We start from the raw sequence: 17,358 nt of genomic DNA, 5'->3' as shown, positions 1-17,358 counted from the left end.
GGCTGCAATACAGAGGTGAAGCTTTGCTTGTGGGCCCACCACTCACCTCCTGCTGTGCCACCTGGTTCCTAACAGGTCACGGACCAGTACCGGTCTGCGGCCTGGGGGTTGAGGATCCCTATGAAAGAAAGGAAGTGTGGGAGAAGGTGACCTGGAGAAAAAGGTTTGAAAACCACCCTTGTAAAAGTTTCTCTTCAATCCCCTCTGAGCTCAGGGCAGTGGTATGTACGAACAGCAGTAGACCAGACAATTTCAGGCTTGAAGTCATAAAAAGAATCCAAAACAAATAGACTCTTTGACAAACTGTTTATTGAATTTTGCATCATTATGAGATGTCTCTTATTGTATCCTAGAATCCTAGGATTCAGAGAGGTGGTAAAGTGGCAATGGTGAATTTGGGGATCTGGTCTCCCAAAAGAACCTGCCGCTCTACACCCGATTCTGCAATGGCTGCCAGCCGGATCACCCCTCCACTGGAGCCGTCCCGCTCCATGGCCAGAGCGAGAGCTGAGGATAAAAGAAGAAAGTTGGGGTTCGGAGTCAGATGCTGGGATCACTGCAAGTAATGATGAAAGTTGGCCTGGCTTGGGTATGGGGGTTGAAGCTCGTAGGCCCAGAAGCCCAAGTTCTCACCATTGGCAGTGAACTGTAGACACTCTTCCTTAGTCATGCCTTCCCGGTAGGTAGCATCGACATAGCCATAGATATAGGAGCTCCCGGAGCCTCCGATGGCAAAGGACTGCCTTACCATCATACCCCCCATGGGCACTGAGTACACCTGCCAGATGGAGAAGGAGAAGAATCATCAATTGTACCTTCCCCACGACACATGTACTTTCACCTGTCCATTGTGGGATTGATCTAGGAAGAGTTAATAGTAAGTGAGGCAGAGACTGGAAAGACAAAATACCTGGGTGGGGGAGAAGATCAAAGGCATGGCTCCAGTGCTCTGGGGGGAAGGGTGGGGGATATCTGACCTGCCCTCCTTCTTGGGGGTCCCAGCCTGCAATGATGATCCCTGCCATCAGGTCTTCCCGGTATCGGTAACACATCTCCTTAAAGAGGCTGGCTGCTGTGTGTACCAGTGGAGGCTCATTCAGTTCAATGCTAGAGGGTGAGGGGAGTCACAGGGAAGGCTAGGAGTCAGGCTGTTTGGCTTTTCAGGTCCCAACTCCCTTCAGAAACTTGTTTCTCCCTGCCCACAAGCACCTGTGGAAACCAAGCTGATAGGTAACAGCATCAGCTACTGCCTGGGTATCAGCTGCGGAGCCTGAGCGGCAGCAGAAAATACGATCATGAATAGGGGTCAGCTTGTCAGTCACTCGATTAGCGATGTAGGACCTGCAGAACGGCAAAATAGTGAGGGATGCACCTACTTGTCTCCCATCTCCATCCCATTATTATCCACTCCCTCAGGACTCAGGAATAAGAACTGCACTATTCCCTATTAGTCCTCATCCAATTGAAGCAGGCTGGAGAACAGACTTTTGCAAGAGTTTCACCTAAGGGTGAGGGGAATTGAGAAGTAGTAGAAGCTGGAACAAATCCTTAGCTCCACGGAGGGGAGAAACTTCCCTTCCACAGCGGTCTGTGGAGGATAAGGATGGGCTGGAAAGCAAGGAAGGAAGAGAAAGATGGGAAGACCTTTCACATATCTGTCCTGAGCTCACCCAGTGGTTGTTCGGGAGTCAGCCCCCAGAACCACGCCTCCGTCAAATTGCACTGCCATGATAGTGGTCTGGGAAAAACAAGAAAAGGGTGAGTCTGGGCCTGTCCACATTCTACAGCACACACAAACCTTAATGATCCCTCTATCTAGTCCCTAGAGTACAAAAGTCGTGCACCACTAACCCACTGTCAAATCTCACAGGGGCCTCAACGCCCCGCAGAATACCAGAATTCCAATCCTCTAATCCCCAAAGGCCCATCCGAGCGTTAAGTCTGCGTCTCGCAAAATTCTGAAATTCCACGCTTCAATCTTCCTTCCGCCTCTCACCACGAAAGTACCACGCCACATCCTCATACCTCTCCCCTTGCCTCTAGCACATCATAGACCACCTCTCGCCCCCAATATTCCCAACCCGTTCAGGCTTTATCCTTCCATCGCATCAAGCCTTGTGCACATCTCCTTAAGCCCGAGTCCTTCCTCACCCCTGTGGAGACTTCACGGTTTTCCCAGTCAGGGGTAATGGCCTCTGGCCCCCAGGAAGGTACTGGCTCCGCTCCTCTAGGAGATACTAAGGTGGTCGCCATCTTCCTCCTCTGGCACTGCCAAAAAGCAACTGTCGTAAAGCGCCCTGTCACTCTCTTTAGTCGTGCTCGGAGGCTTTCTTGGGACGAGCTAGGACACAGTTGACGGCAGAAGGGAAAAAGATATGTACAAGGAAGTTTGTTTTGCGACAGTGAGTGCTGTATGGCAGCGTGGCCGGCAAAGAGGCAAACAGGCAAATAAAAATACCCCCAAAACAGTGTTTAAGGGCTACGTTTCCTATCGAATTGCGCAGGACTGATATATCTGATCGGAGTTGCAATTCACAGACTTTAAGACAGACTTGGGCCTCTGACTTACAGTGATCACAGTATGTCTTTATTTCTCTTAGGTATATTATGTACCTAGGAGTATATACGGTACTAGGAGTAGAATTGCTGGGTTATGTAGTAACAGTGTAACATTTTGAGGAACTGATAGAGGTTTGCTACAACAACTGCCTCATTTTACATCCCCACCAGTGTATGAAGGTTCCAGTTTCTCTATATCCTCACTAATAGTTACTGTACGTTTTTTATTTTAGCCATCCTGGTGAGTGTGAATTGATATCTTGAGTTTTGTTTGTTATTTGCATTTCCTAATGATTAGTGATGTTGAGCCTCTTTTCATATGCTAGTTGACCATTTGTGTATCTTTTCTGGGGAAATGTCTGTTGAAGTCCTTTGCCCATTTTTAAATTGGGCTATCTTTTTATTGTTAAGTTCTTAAGAGTTCTTTTTTATATTTCAGATATTGGACCTTTATCAGATATATGATTTGCAAATACTTTCTCCTGTTTTATGGATTATCTTTTCACATTCTTTGTTGGTGTCCTTTGAAACACAAAAGTTTTAAACTTTGGTGAAGTCCTGTTTTTTCCTTTGGTTGCTTGTGCTTTTGATATCTATGAAACTGTTGCCTAATCCAAGGCCACAGATTTACATCTATATTTTCTTCTAGAGTTTTATAGTTTTAATTCTTATATTTTTAGGTCTATGATTTATTTTGAGTTAATTTTTGTATATGATGTGAAGTAGGGCCCCAATTCATTCTTTTGCATAAATATATCCATTTGTTCCAGAACTATTTGTTGAAAAGACTATTCTTTCCCCTTTGAATGGTCCTGGCACTCTTGCAGAAAATCAATTGACCATGGTGTATAATACTTTTTATATGTGGTTTGCTAGTATTTCATTGAAGATTATTCATACAATATATTCATACAATATATTCATACAATATATTGGTCTGCAGTTTATTTATTTATTTATTCATACAATATATTGAAGATTATTCATACAATATATTCATACAATATATTCATACAATATATTGGTCTGCAGTTTATTTATTTATTTATTTATTTTTTATATCTTTGATATTAGGGTAATACTGGCCTCATAAAACGAGTAGAGAAGTATTCCTTCCTCTTCTATTTTTGTAAGTGCTTGTGAAGGATTGGCATTAATTTTAAACATTCAGTGTAATTCTTCAGTGAAAATATTGAGTCCTGGGCTTTTCTTTATGGGACGTTTCCTTGATTACTAACTTGATCTCTTTGTTATAGGTCTAGTCAGATTTTTTTATGTATTCTTGAGTCAGTTTTGGTAGTTTATGTCTTTCTAGGAATTTGTTTCAGGTTATCTAATTTGTTGACTTGCAATTGTTTACAGTATTCCTTTGTAATTCCTTTTTTTTTTCCTGTAAGATCAGTAGTAATGTTATTCTTTCATTCTTGATTTTAGTAATTTGAGTCTTCTCTCTTTTTTTCTTGGTTAGGCTGGCTAAAGGTATGTCAGTTTTCTTGATTTTTTTTTAAAAAAACAACTTTTGTTTTAGTTGATTCTCTCTATTGTTTTTCTATTTTCTATTTCATTTATTTACATTCTGATCTTTATTATTTCCTTCCTTCTACTTTTCTTTAGGTTTTATTTGATTTTCTAGTTTCTCAGATGGAAGTTTAAGCTATTGATTTGAGATCTTTCTTCCTTTTTAATATAGGCATTTACAGCTAAATTTACCCCTAAGCACTACTTATGCTGCATCCCTAAGTTTTGGTATGTTTTGTTTTCATTTTCACTAACCTCAAAATATTTTCCCCGTGAGTTCTCCTTTGACCCATTGGTTGTTTAGGACCGTTATTTAATGTCCACATATTTGTGAATTTCTCAAATTCTTCCCTGCTATTGATTTCTAATTTCATTCCATTTTAGTTGGAGAATATTTTGTGGCTTCAGTCTTTTTAAATTTATTGAGACTTTTTTGGTGGCCTGACATATGGTCTATCCAGAGAATGTAACATGTGCACTTGAGAAGAATGTGTATTTTGCTGTTATTATGTGGAACACTCCTGTTACTGTGTGGAGCTGATTTTTTTGAATTGAAACTATGATCCAGACAATCCCCTGCTTAAAATTAATACTTGTGATAAAGTTCCATCTCTGTAACACAGTTTATAAGGCCCTTCATGAACTTGTTCCTTCCAACCTGTCCAGAATCACATCTCCTCTTTACTTTTTAAATTTGTATTGTAGTAAATATAAATAACATAAGATTCAGCATTTTAACCATTTTGGATATACAATTTAATAGCATTAAGTATATTTACATTATCGTGCCACCTCCTTCTTTTCTTTTTGATACTCTTGGCTCTAGTCATCTGAATTATTTTTAGTGTTCATACATTCATTCAACAAAAAGCTATTGAATGCCTACTAGGTACTGTTGTGGAAAAATTCCAAACCAGTCCAAAGAAACACCAAGCAGTAGCTCGGAGAGAAAGAGGAGCTCAGGTTTATCATGCGCAGTTCCAGAGGAGCTAGTGCTCTGAAGATCTGGGCAGTGGGCTCAGTTGCAACATCGCCTATATACCAGAATTTTTACACAAGCTAATTGGTCAGTTTGAACTCAAACCATTACAAATGAAGGGGGCTTCCATGAAGACTACAAGCAGTAACATTGGTAAGGGTGGGAGCTGTCATGGGCTGCTGACAGATACAAATTGTTACAGAAAGCGGGACCTGCTAGGGGTACAAACAGTACAGTTTCATTTATTGAGCAAAAGGCAAATAGAACAAGGTACAAAAGAGCTCTGCAGTGAGCTCCTGCATGCAGCAAGGACATTTACAGAAGCAGAACAAAAAAGCTGATTCGCTTTTAATGAAAATCCTGAAATTTTCTCTTCAGTACCAGGCCCTCTTTGAGGCACTGAAGGTCTCTCAGGGAACAAAATAGAAATTTCTAGTCCCATGGAGCTCATATCTATTGGGGGAGACAACAAAACAAAACAAATAATACATATATATAGTATGTTATAGAGGGAATCATAAGAAGAAAAAGGAGATAGGACGTGTGTGTGCATGTATGCTTGTGCATGTGTGTGTGTTGAAATTTTAGAATAATCAGGAAAGATCTCACTGAGGAATACCAGTGAATAAAGACCAGAAAGAAGTAAGGAGAGAAGTAATTTGTCTTTTTGGGGAAAAAACATTCTGGACAGAGAGAGAGCAAAAGGAAAGGTCCTGAGGCAGGATCAAATCTGACATGTTCAATGAATATCGAGGAGGTCAATTTGGCTGGTGCATGAAGAGTCAGATCAGATAGGACCTATACAAAGCTTTTCATTGTTATCAACTGAAAACATGAGCCAGAAAATTTCCTGCTTAAATTAAATTTTTTTTTTCATTTGAGTGCAATAGGAAGCCTTTTGAAGGTTTTAAGCAGGGAAGTGCCATATGAAATACATTTTAAAGGATTATTTTGGCTGCTCTATTGAACATACACTATAGGGAGGCTAAGTATGGGACAGAGAGACAATTAGGAGGCTATTGCAATAATCGAGGTGATAAAGTCGGCTTGACGAGTATGGTAGCAGTGGAGAGAGTAGGAAATGATCAGAATCTGACAGATTGGATGTGGATATGATGAAAGAGAAACAAAAGAGTCAAGTTTTTGGCTTAAGGACCTGGAAGAATGGAGTTGTCATTTATTGAGATAGTAGACTATGAATGGAATATTTGGGAGGGGAGAATATTAGAAGCTCCGTTTGGGGCATGTTAAATTTGCTATGGCTAGTTGAAATCCAAGTGGAGATGTTGAATAAGAAGGTGTATAGTTAACATTCTGGAGTCCAGGGAAAAGTGGGTTGGAATTATAACTTGGGAGTTACCAGTGTATGAAATGGCCAAGCTCTGTTATGTTCACTATCATTGTGGGAGCAGCCAAGGAGTCATTTCATAAACATGCATTATTGAACTGAGCGCCTGCTTGGTGTGAGACATGATGCACACAGGTTTTAGGCTTGAATGCCATATATTCATAGACAGGGAACACAAGAAGAGGTGAAGTTTTGGGAAGAGGCTATTGGATCCGAGTTAGATGTGTTGAATTTCCGGTGTCTGTGGAGGTGTCCAGGAAATTAGTGGCTTTGTGGGGGCTGGAGCTCAGGGGACAGGTCTGAAGTAGAGACTTAGCATGTAATTGGCAACGGAAACTATAGGAGTGGTTGAGATAGTCGGGAAGCGTGAGTTTCTTGGCTGCCGGGAACAGGGATGACACATCTTCCCACATCCATTTTTTTCTATTTCTCCTAAGCACTTGCCGACGTCACACAAAACGCTCTAAACCTACGGCTACCAAAGAATACTTTTTACTTTCCACAGCTCCTGACTTCTTCCGGAGACTGCGAGTAGAGGGAGGAGCTAAACAACCCTGCCGCTAGGGGCGGGCCTCCTGGACAGTGATGTTACCAAAGAGGCGGGAGAGCGGGCGTCACGCCCCCTGGCTCCGGAAGCGAGCACCGAGGGCTCTATCCTGACCCCACGCCAGTGCGCTCGGTTCCTAGCGGATCCCTGCCGCCGCCGGCCTCAGGCCAGCTGGAGCAGGCCGCGCTGTGCCAGCAAGCCCTGGGTCTGGTTGTAGACATCCTCCAGGGTGCCCGCGGCCCGGGCAAGCGTGGCCCTTGCCTCCGCCTCTCTGGTTCCCGGACACGCCAGCTTGAGCAAGCGGCCGCGACCTGGGAAGGAGAGGAAGGCGAGGCGGACGGCTTGACGGACCAGCCAGGAGTGGTGCGGAGCAAGGGCCTTGCTGTAGGCGTCGTTGCACTGCTCGCCGGCGTCCGGGCCTTCAAGCATCTCGGTCGCCACCCGGTGGAGGCAGAGCTGGGACCAGTGTAGCGCACGGTGCAGCAAAAGCATCGTTCGTGAGCCCGAGGACGTGGCGTAGTTTCGAGGGGCGATCCCCGGCAGCTCCAGCAGTCCTGCCCGCCGCTCCCACTCCACCATGCCTGCTAGCGTCTTGTAGTGTACAGCATCTGGGCCGTGCACCCGAGCCTCAAGGGCTGTCACTTTGTTGAAGGCCTCGCCTGTGGCGAAGGCGAAGATGGAGCCGAGAGGAGTCAGGAACCTGTGTGGTTGGTGGTGGGAAGAGTGGGATGGTTCAAGAAAGAGAGACAGAGCAATGGAGCCATACGAGGCGTGGACTGGATTAGGGGAGGGAGACCACTCACCTAATTAGCTCTCTCCATCCTGCCAGGTACTGTGATAACTCCACATCTCCTTCGGTGTTCAGACTGTCGCGGAACGTCCTCGTCATGCGGCTCAGCATCCCCCGGGGGCCCAGACACTGAGGCTTTTCCAGCTGCGGGGCTTCTGGGGGTCTCGACTGTTGCTGGGTCTAGGAGGGTAGATATAAGGGAAGGGAGCGGGAGCAGAACCCTTAGCTTACTGGGCCTCCTTCGCCAAGCAGCCCAGTCGGGCTCTGACCAAATTATTCCTGAGGTGCCCCTCCTGCTGTACTGTCAGCTTCTGGTGGGAGGGGGCATACAGGAAGGAGGACCTACCCTTCACCAGAGCCTCAGCCTGGCTCCACTTCCCTCTCTTCAGGGTCCCACCTGGAGCTCCTGGTCCCAGCCCTGACCCAAGCATACCTGTAGAGGTGGCGGTCCCTTGGAAATGCAGGACTGTGCTCCAGATTGGCAGCCTGAGCGGGCGCCTGTGGAGGGCTTCAAGAGGGGGCTTAGGTCCCAAGGATCTGGATTCTTGGGTTCCTCCCAGAGCAGATGAGGCCACTCACGTAGGCTCCAAGCACAGAAAAAATAAAGCAACAGCAGGAAGACGGCGAGAGGAATTGCATGGCGGAACCAGCGCCGCGGGACCCGTGGAGGCAGCGCGACCCCCATGGCTGCTGCTGGGATCACCGACCCCTCAACAGTCTCTAGCCAGTCCTTGTCCCTCCGCCTCCAGGAGGGGAGAGAAGCCCGCAGTGCCCTGAGGTGCAAGGGTTAATAATTAACCTAAATCCCCTTCCCCTGTGCCCTTTGCCCCCAAGGGCAGCATCCTAGTATGAGAAACTGGATCAAGAGGATTTGGGAGGTTCCATAGCAATGATACATCTCTGCATTACCATCCCTGTAAGGCCAAGTTGTAGTAAAAGGCAGCCTGGGTATTGGGAAGAGAGGCTGGTGTCAGAACCAGCTACCCCACTGAGCAACAGTGTGGGCCGTAAGTTAACTCTGAGCTTGAGTTCCCTCTACTGTAAATTGAGAATAGGTACTTTGCAAGGATTAAATGATAATGTATTTGCAAACACTGTAAATAGAAAAGCTTACCACAATTGCTCCATAAATCTTAACCTATTAAGTTCAAACGTGGAGTACTGGGGACCCTGGAACATCCACTTCTAAATTCTCTAGACTATCTCCAGGGAACCTTGTCTTAGTCTGGATGCATGGCCTCCTGATTATATACTTTAGATTTTATCCTTTTACATTTTTGTGGTTTAATTTTTTAAACTCCAAGTTGATTCTTCAATTATTCATCAAACCAAACTTTATTAACTATTTCCACATGCCAGGCTCTGTGTTAGGTCTCAAGAAGACAAAAGTGTCTTCATAGAGCTCAAGGTCCATTGGATAATTTGTCATCTTTTTCCCCCATTGGAATGTTAGCTCTGATGAAGACAGGATCCTTGTTTTCCTTAGTTACTGTTCTATTTACAGCACTTAGAATAGTGCTGGGCCAAAATACATTATTGCTAAATAAGTACATATTGAATAAACAAAGGAATGTGTATGAGGGACAGGCAAATCAGAGGTGGTGCTCCCATGACAAATTTGAGCCAGGTTTTGCAAATTAGGAGTCCACCTAGTGGTCATGGGGGAGAGCATTCAGGGAAAGGATATAGGATGCAATGAGAGAAACAGCATCTCCTGTTCTTAGTCCCATGTCCATAAACAATAGAATTTTCCTATCTCTGTGTATATTTTCTTTGGTGGTGAGGAGGAGTATACCATATTCTCAAGGAGTCAGGGCTCCAATCACTAAGAAGACCTTTCCTAGATCCCACAGTTCATGAATTCTAGCCTTATCTCTCACTCTGATCCCCTCCCACATCATGGAGGTCACTCCTGAGTTTACATCTGACCAATCCTGTCCAGTGGGATTCTGGAGCCATCACTTCCATCTCTAGCCTTGGACTCCCCATTTCCCAATGTTGCAATATTTCTTGGCTTGCTGACTGTGACCTTAATCGCTTGCCATTTCTAAGCCCCAGTTACCTCATCTTCAGAATTGGAAGGGTAATTCCCAGCTCTAAAGTTGTGAGGATTAATTAAAACACGCCTGCAAAAAACCGCTAACCACAATTCTTAGCCTACAGTAAACATTCAGTAGGTGGTGGTGATTTCAATTTGTCTGATCCCGCAGCCCCTCCTCCTTTGACACTAGGAGCCTCTGTCTTCTAGACTAGAAAATCTGGTCCGCAGGGTTCTGGGAGCGGATTAGTTTTTGGTGTCACTTAATCTAGCTGGTCCTTCCGCAATCGGAGCCCTCCTAGGGGCAGTTATATAAATCTTATTAAGAAAGAATCCCGGGCTCACAAAGGCTGCAGGATGGAGCAGGGAGTGGGAGCCAACCTGCTGCTGCTGTGGGCGATGTGCTTAGGACATGCACAAGCAGATGGGTCGAGCGGCTACACGTCAGTCATCGAGGTGACCAACGGGGGTCCCTGGGGTGACTGGGCCTGGCCCGAGATGTGTCCTGACGGATTCTTCGCCAGCGGGTTCTCGCTCAAGGTGAGGGTTCAGACCTAGGTCTCAAAGGGGATGGAGATACATGAACCCCCAGAACAGAGGATGGTAGTCTTCTGACTCTTCCTTACCACTCCTTTCCTCGCCAACCAGGTGGAGCCCCCCCAAGGCATTCCTGGCGATGACACGGCAATGAACGGGGTCCGGCTGCACTGCACGCGCGGGAATGCGTTGCACGTAGTGGAGTCCCAGTCTGGAAGGTAGGGGGCAAGGGCAAGCATCCTCTAGCGTGGGGTATGCTCCTTACCCCAGCTGGAAGGTTCCTCCGGAGCTGTGGGTCAATTTAGATCTGGGAAGTAGGTGGAAGACCTTATCTCCGCACCTTGGCGACTAGACCCAACCCACCGGGGTCGTGTAGCACCTGGATGAGAATCCCAAGGTGGGGTAGGGGGTAACCGCAAAGCCGGTGCGTCTCTCCTTCTCTCACAGGTGGGGAGCGTGGAGCGAGCCGTTGTGGTGTCCCTTTGGCAGCTTCCTCGTGGCTTTCTCGCTTCGCGTGGAGGCACCTGTTATCCCTGGGGACAATACAGCTGCGAACAACGTGCGCTTCCGCTGTTCGGACAGCACAGAGCTGGAGGGGCCTGGCCTGGCCTGGGGAGACTTTGGAAACTGGAGTGAACCATGTCCTAAAGGCATTTGCGGCTTGCAGATTAAGATTGAGCAGCCTAGAGGCCTCCGTGACGACACCGCGGTTAATGACCTGCGTTTTTTCTGCTGCCGAAGTTGACACCTTCACTGCTCTCTCCCTGGCTCCACCTCTGGTTTGTCCCACATCCAGCTAATAAAGCTTCTCTTGTCTTGGCTTTGGTCTCACTTGTTTTAGTGGTAGGAAATTGCATTTCCTTGTCTTCCTCCTAATTTAGCATTGGGCCAAGCTGAAATTCAGGTTTGGCCTCAGGAGTCCATGGCAGGCTACTGAAAGTTCCTGACCTATAGTCCAGAAAAACGCACTTGAACACAATTTTGCGTGCAAGTTGAAGTCCTTGGCTTTCTGAGGGTGTCTGCAGACACATTGTCCCCATTAAGAGCCCAGGTTGTTTCTTTTCTGAACCACCAGTGACCTCAGATTAAGAAACTTCTACCCAATTGAGAGGTGTCATTATAATGCTTTCAGGCTTTATTTTCTAGAGCTTAACTGGCTAATGTGTCTTTTCCATACTCCCCCCCTCCCCTCCACACGCACACACTACAAAGCTCAAACAGTGGCTTTTCTACATACTGATTCCTGCTTAGGATCTTTGTCCTTCCTGTTCTCTCTGCCTGGAAAACCCTAGTTATCCAGACGATTAGTCCCATGCACCAGATTTCAGCTCCAATTTCACTTTCGTGGACTTTTTCTTATTTTCAAAAGTCCCTACATCAGTCAATATGTATCCCATTATAAACGCATTTTTTTAAAAGTGCATATCACCTATTGAAGTGATCTATTGCCTCTCTTAAAAATTGGCCATCTTCCACCCCTGGAATATTAAATTCTTTGAGGGCACAGAATTCGCCTGTCTTGTTAACTACTGTATTTCCAGTGCACAATAGCTCAATAACTGATAAGAAAACAGCAAGCAGAGTGCAGGGGCCACAAGCAGGAGAGCCCCAAGCCCGGGCATATGTGGAGGCCTCCTTGCATAGGGCACAATCTGAGATGCTCATGAGAGCTCAAAACAATTCATTCCAGGGCTGGGGCGGGCCAAGCGGGTGTCCAGAAGCGAGCAAAGCAGTCAGTGGAACCTCAGTGAGAGGTGTGCTGTGGAAGAGAGAACGTAAGGACGCAGCTGGGAAGCAAGAAGTTTCCCTCTAAAGCTCTGCTCCACGTCATCCTACCTCCTTCTTCCTGCAATCGCCACAGAAGATACCAATGGTTGCGTTCATCACCTGCACCCCACGCAGCAGGATCTCCAGGCACGAGGTGGCCACCAGCAGCGAGAAGAGCGTCACATTCCAGAAGACCACACCAGGTGGCTCCACGCACAAATTCCAGTGGGTTTGGTTGAGCAAGTAAGAGCCTCTGTGGGGGCGGCAGGCTCATGTGAGAGAAGGAGGTCAGAGGGAGATCCTTCCTCCTGGTTCCCTGTCCCTGGCATGTGCTGAGGGGAATTTGCAAGGGGCTCGTTTGGCCCACGTGGAGGAAGCCCTCTCAAAGACAAGTCTTGCCCTGGTTTCCGGGCCCACGTGGGAAAAGTGGGGAGACTCACAGAATGGGGTGAGGAGGGCGTGAATACAGGCTAATAAGCCTTACGAGGTCTCTTTGAAGTGGTAGTCCCACTTTGTTCATTAAACATTTGGGTCCAATTCAGAGACCGGTTCCAGATACCGAGAGGCAGTAGATGGCACCAAACAACCCAAAAGCCCAAGAGAAGATCGAGCGCAGCATCTGGATACAGAGTGGAGTAACGGTGAGTAAGGGCACCCTTCCCATGCGTTAGCAGGCTGCAGCTAGCCCCCCACCCCCCATTACTACGCTCTTCTTGAGTCCAGTTAAAAATACATTTCCTGTCAAACCCTGCTGCTTGGAATTAAGCTAACCCTAACTAAGAGCCAGCATCTGTGGAGATTCATGGGGGTTTTAGTCCCCACTAGTCAGGCCCACCGAGAGTTCGGATGAGCGGATGAGGTGAATCTTGAACTCTGTAGAGGTGCTTGTGTAGCTAAATTCTGTGGAGGAGGCCGTGGCTTTAGGTTGGCTCTTCGAAGACCTGTTCAAAAACCCATCCTGAATTCCGCCTTTATTTGGATCTTACCCTACAACGATTTCCACAGCAGCATATACCGCAACAGCCCTTGCTGCCTGCCCGAACGGCTGCAATTCCTGGACACAATATCTATGGAACAAGAGTCAGTGTGATAGTGAGTCCCCACAGATCCTCAAGGCTTTAGGCATGTCAGTGCTTCCTCCTTCTGGAACATGACTGTAATGTCCTCAGTCCTTTGGACTGAAGGGAAACCTTATCGTTACTTTTCTTGGAACATTGTCAGGCTCTATCTTAATTTATCATTATTTATGTAACCAACTTATCGCTATCCAGATTGTACCCTCCAGGAAGATAGAGCCTAATATCATTATATTCCCTATAAATCTTGGTGCATGGTAGGTGCCCAACTGAATGACAGTCAGGAGGCCTGGATTTAGTGCCAACCCTGTGCTCACTTCACACTCGATTAATTGATTTCTATTGGCCTCAGTTTTGTCCTCTGTAAAACGGGTTTGCAATATCTACCTCATAGGCTGTTCTCATGATTTAATGAAATAATAGGTTGACTTGATATCAAGATTGGCTCAAAGTAAATGCTCAGTAACTATAAATTCCCTCAGCAGTGGAGGGGAAATGATAGCGGTGTTGGAGTGTCTGGGATCATGGTAGAGGGTGGAGGAGAATGTTATTGGAGGCTCTGAGTGTGAGAATCCCCAAGATACAGTACCAGTCCTTTTTTTTTTTTTTTTTATCCCTGTGGCCTTCTTCACAAAGTTCATCCTCTCCTAGGGCATCAGCTGCTCCTAAATCATGCCTCCAGATTCAGATCTATCTGCCCGAAGGATATGTTGACTTGAATGTCTTGGTTTTAGCTCAAATTCAGCCAGCTCACCTCACAATTTATTCTTCAAATTCATTTTTCTTTGACTTTCTTTTCTCTATCAGTGGAGATATCCTCCAGGTCACCCAGGCTGTAAAACTCGAATCCTCCACACCCAGCCAGACCTCAAGTCCTGTTGACTTTTCCTTCAACAGCTATTGAACCTGTCAGTCCTTTTTCTTCTACAGTCAATCCGTAATTGTAATTGCTTCCCATGAAGATGATGTTCTCAGCCTCCCTACTGGATTCCCTATATCTTGCCCCAGGCCACCCCACACTTCATTTTACATGCCAGCACCCAGATTAAATTTAATTTTCGATGAGTCTTTTGTCTGCTCATATCCTTTAGGGTCTCCTCAAAGAGTAGCCCATCTAGACTCAACTCTGGCAAGGCATTCGAGGAGGCTCTTGCCCTTTGACTCCAGCTTTATCTTTGTTGCTCGAGGTCAGGTTCTTTGCTTATCTCCCATCTCTAGAATTCCACAGCAGTCTTGACCTTTGCCACCGCACAGAGCAACATTTTGTTCTCCAGGGCAGGGCTGAGAGTTTTAGTTTTTTATATCACCCACAGCAACCTCATGGAAAAAACCTGTAGATTTAATGAACTTTCTATCAGACACATTCCCCTTTTTCATATCTCATGGGCCAGATCTAGGACCAGTTCTGACCCTCTGGCTTAGTCTCTCTGGTTAGGTGGCTTACTAGAAAGCTCTTGGATCAAAAGGCACCTAGAATTGACTTTTGGATTTAGCGATTTTGAATGACCTGTGTATTTGATATTTTTTACTTTTTAAGTCAAACTGTTTGTTTCCTTTTGTTATCTGAGCTTCTCTATCTCGCTCTTTATCATTTCAATGAAAAGAGAAGGATAATTGTAAACAGTAGTAGGAAACACTGAGTTTATAGCTCAAATCTGCTTACTTTTCTTCATTCCTATGGCCACTGGCCTAGTCCAAGCTACTATCATCTGTCCTAAACAACTGTAGTGACCTCATTCCGGTCTTTCTATGTCCAATGCTGACCTTCTACCATCTATTCTTCGTATAGTAGCCAGAGGGATCTTTGTAAATCCCATAGGGTATGGAGCAACTAGAACTCTTCATACTTTGCTAATGGGAATGAGATTGGTATAAGAGCTTCAGAAAACTCTTTGGTATTGTCTAGTAGCACTGTATATTTGTACACCTTAAAAACCAGCAGTTTTACTCCTAGGTGTATCTCCAATAGAAATGTAAACATATATTCACATAAAGACATTTATAGGAATGTTTATGGCAGTATTATTTGTAATAAATCGAAGTTGGGAAATATCCAGATATTCATCAACAGTAGAGTGTTTTAATAATAAATTGTGGTATAGTCACACAATGGAATGCATAGAAAGTAATAAACTACAATCACATGTAATAATATGGATGAACCTCACGAACATAATATTGAACTCAAGAAGCCAGACACAAAAGTGTCCATACTGTAGGATCCCATTTATATAAAGTGGCAAACAGGCAGAACTAATCCATGAGGGTAGATGTCAGGGTAGTGGGGACCTTGTTGGTGGCAGGTAGTGCCTGGTGGGAGGCACATCTGTGATTCTGGTAATGACTTGTAGCTTGATCTGGGTGCTGAGTATGTGGGTGTGTTCACTTAGTAAAAATTCACTAAGCTGTATACTAAGGATCTGGGCATATGTCCTCCTTTGTTTACAAGTCTTGTTTCTTTGATACTGACTGTGTCCCTAGTGGGAACACCAGCTTCAGGGAGAGCTGAGACCTTGCTTGTGTCCCTTGGCATAGCACAGATCATGTGAATACATTTGAGAACGCCTTCTCAAGAGTGGCTCAGGGCATGGAAGTGAGAAGACAGTTGGGAATGAGCATGTTGGGAGGGCATCCTTGGGGATCTCCCCTGAAGCAGGCTGGTTAGATCGTGCGAAGGTGGGGGTGATTTAGGCTGGAGAAGGGCAAGATGTGACACTGGGTGAGTGTGTAGGCCTGGGAGGAGTGTGACATTGCAGAGAGAGTAGAAGTTAGAGAGACGAAGTAGAGTCCAACAGCTATGGATTCATGTGGGAGGGGGAGTAGGAGAAAAGACCCCAGAGGGAAAGAAGGGATTGTTGGATAAAGGAGAGGTGGGACCTATGAAAGAGATGAAGAGGAGACCTCTCCTGGAGAATTTCATCAGTCAGCTATCCTGAGAGTGTGGAACTATGCTGGGTAGATCTTTTGTCTTCATTCTATGAAGATGTTAAACTACCTTGACCTTCATTCTATGAAGATGTTAAACTACCTTGACCTTTCTCTAAATGGGGGAGGAGTAGGAGGATGGGGGCGAGGAAGTCCAGGAAATCTGTGTCTCTCCTTCCTCCACTTTTTCTGACAGATTCTAGTTTCCAGGAAGATGTGGGGGCACCTTCTCCACTGTACCTAGGTTCTGAGTTTATCCTTAGCCCCAAGCACAGAGGGGGCACCCAGAAATGTGGGCCGAGAGTGAAGAGACCTGGAGGCTGGGGAGGGTGACACCAAGCTGAGAGATGGAATGGCTGATCTGTGACAATGGCTGATCCCTGGCTCCAGACATTCTCACTGCACCCCACCCCCCATACCCATTATTACCTTGCCCTGATAACTTCCCACACATCCAGCTGCTCCTTCTGCCTCAACTCTTATAGTGAGGTGTTCCCAGCTTCTGCTCAGCAGTGGGGATGGGGAAGGGCACACATAGTCCCTTCTCAGAAGGGAAACTGCTTAGAGCAGTGAGGCTCCCTTCCTTCTTGTTCCCCTCAGACATTCAGCTTAGGACCCCCCAGGGCTCCACCAGGAGCTCTACACTGTGCTTAGCGTTTGGGAGGGTCCAGATCCCCACTGTGCCACTGCTATCCCTTCCCAGGCAGCTGTCCTTTTCTCTCTCTCTCCCTCTCCCTCCTCTTTGGAACCCCATAGACTGGCACCCAGAACTCTGGCCTGTGCTCCTTTGGCAGCCTTCTCACCATCAGGCCTCCTCCGATGAAGCCAGCCATGAACCAGACTTGCAGGCTGAGATGGTCATAATTGGTTCAGGTGGTCTCCCCATTAGGCACCAGCAGGAGGACATTGGCCATGATGCAGACCAGGGAGAGGGGGATGAGGGAGAGCCCCACGAAGCGGGCACACTTTCCCGTGCACATAGAGAGGCCTTTGGGAAGGACGGACAGTGAGTGAAGTGAGTCCGAGGTTTCTAGGTCCAGAGGAAAACAAACGTGAGCAAGGAACAAAGGTCAGGGAAGAGGTGCGGCAGAAACTGGACTGGCAAGATCTGATGATAAGGAAGAGAGGCAGGAGACACAGGCAAAGAGGAGGTAGAGGTGGAGGGGCTGCTGCCTGTGATGCAAAGGGGAAGATGTGGTGGAGGAGGTGGAGGAGATTAACACAGAGGAAGTTGCCTGGGGTCAGTGTATTCTTCCTCTTTATGCACCCGCCTC

The 17,358-nt window shown here is 46.3% G+C and overlaps 4 protein-coding genes across 4 annotated transcripts; 1 reads left to right on the top strand and 3 right to left on the bottom strand.

Moving 5' to 3' along the window:
* Positions 1-290: 290 nt before the first annotated feature.
* Positions 291-2,278, bottom strand: PSMB6 (proteasome 20S subunit beta 6). The gene is made up of 6 exons (XM_039869621.1): positions 2,152-2,278; positions 1,671-1,738; positions 1,210-1,341; positions 978-1,107; positions 634-778; positions 291-507 (listed from the first exon to the last, which is right to left on the bottom strand). Exons 1-6 carry the CDS (start codon positions 2,251-2,253, stop codon positions 365-367), a joined length of 720 nt encoding a protein of 239 aa, XP_039725555.1. The 5' UTR covers positions 2,254-2,278; the 3' UTR covers positions 291-364.
* A 4,805-nt stretch (positions 2,279-7,083) lies between these two features.
* On the bottom strand, positions 7,084-8,457 carry GLTPD2 (glycolipid transfer protein domain containing 2). The gene is made up of 3 exons (XM_039869620.1): positions 8,175-8,457; positions 7,755-7,921; positions 7,084-7,651 (listed from the first exon to the last, which is right to left on the bottom strand). Exons 1-3 carry the CDS (start codon positions 8,424-8,426, stop codon positions 7,114-7,116), a joined length of 957 nt encoding a protein of 318 aa, XP_039725554.1. The 5' UTR covers positions 8,427-8,457; the 3' UTR covers positions 7,084-7,113.
* A 631-nt stretch (positions 8,458-9,088) lies between these two features.
* Positions 9,089-11,135, top strand: VMO1 (vitelline membrane outer layer 1 homolog). The gene is made up of 3 exons (XM_039869623.1): positions 9,089-10,319; positions 10,428-10,534; positions 10,764-11,135. The coding sequence occupies exons 1-3, from the start codon at positions 10,137-10,139 to the stop codon at positions 11,059-11,061; spliced, it is 588 nt and encodes a 195-aa protein (XP_039725557.1). The 5' UTR covers positions 9,089-10,136; the 3' UTR covers positions 11,062-11,135.
* A 1,008-nt stretch (positions 11,136-12,143) lies between these two features.
* On the bottom strand, positions 12,144-17,064 carry TM4SF5 (transmembrane 4 L six family member 5). Its single transcript, XM_039869783.1, is given in 5 exon segments — positions 12,144-12,336; positions 12,568-12,597; positions 12,599-12,702; positions 13,070-13,150; positions 16,888-17,064. Coding segments are annotated over 5 exon segments (585 nt in total).
* Between the last annotated feature and the right edge of the window lie 294 nt (positions 17,065-17,358).

This window comes from Pteropus medius, unplaced genomic scaffold (assembly GCF_902729225.1).
Source record: "Pteropus medius unplaced genomic scaffold, Ma_sr-lr_union100, whole genome shotgun sequence".
Taxonomy (NCBI): Eukaryota; Metazoa; Chordata; class Mammalia; order Chiroptera; family Pteropodidae; genus Pteropus; species Pteropus medius.
Note: the sequence above shows the minus strand (reverse complement) of the source record. Positions and strands in the feature narration are given on the sequence as shown.

Coding starts and splice junctions, on each gene's coding strand:
- PSMB6 (XM_039869621.1), bottom strand. CDS start 2,253: ATGGCGACCACCTTAGTATCTCCTAGAGGAGCGGAGCCAGTACCTTCC. Junction 779..977: donor ACCCCCAAGAAGGAGGGCAG/GTCAGATATCCC, acceptor TCCATCTGGCAG/GTGTACTCAGTGCCCATGGG. Junction 508..633: donor TCTACAGTTCACTGCCAATG/GTGAGAACTTGG, acceptor TTTTATCCTCAG/CTCTCGCTCTGGCCATGGAG.
- VMO1 (XM_039869623.1), top strand. CDS start 10,137: ATGGAGCAGGGAGTGGGAGCCAACCTGCTGCTGCTGTGGGCGATGTGC. Junction 10,320..10,427: donor CCAGCGGGTTCTCGCTCAAG/GTGAGGGTTCAG, acceptor CTCGCCAACCAG/GTGGAGCCCCCCCAAGGCAT. Junction 10,535..10,763: donor GTGGAGTCCCAGTCTGGAAG/GTAGGGGGCAAG, acceptor CTTCTCTCACAG/GTGGGGAGCGTGGAGCGAGC.
- GLTPD2 (XM_039869620.1), bottom strand. CDS start 8,426: ATGGGGGTCGCGCTGCCTCCACGGGTCCCGCGGCGCTGGTTCCGCCAT. Junction 7,922..8,174: donor AGGGACCGCCACCTCTACAG/GTATGCTTGGGT, acceptor CTACCCTCCTAG/ACCCAGCAACAGTCGAGACC. Junction 7,652..7,754: donor GGATGGAGAGAGCTAATTAG/GTGAGTGGTCTC, acceptor CCAACCACACAG/GTTCCTGACTCCTCTCGGCT.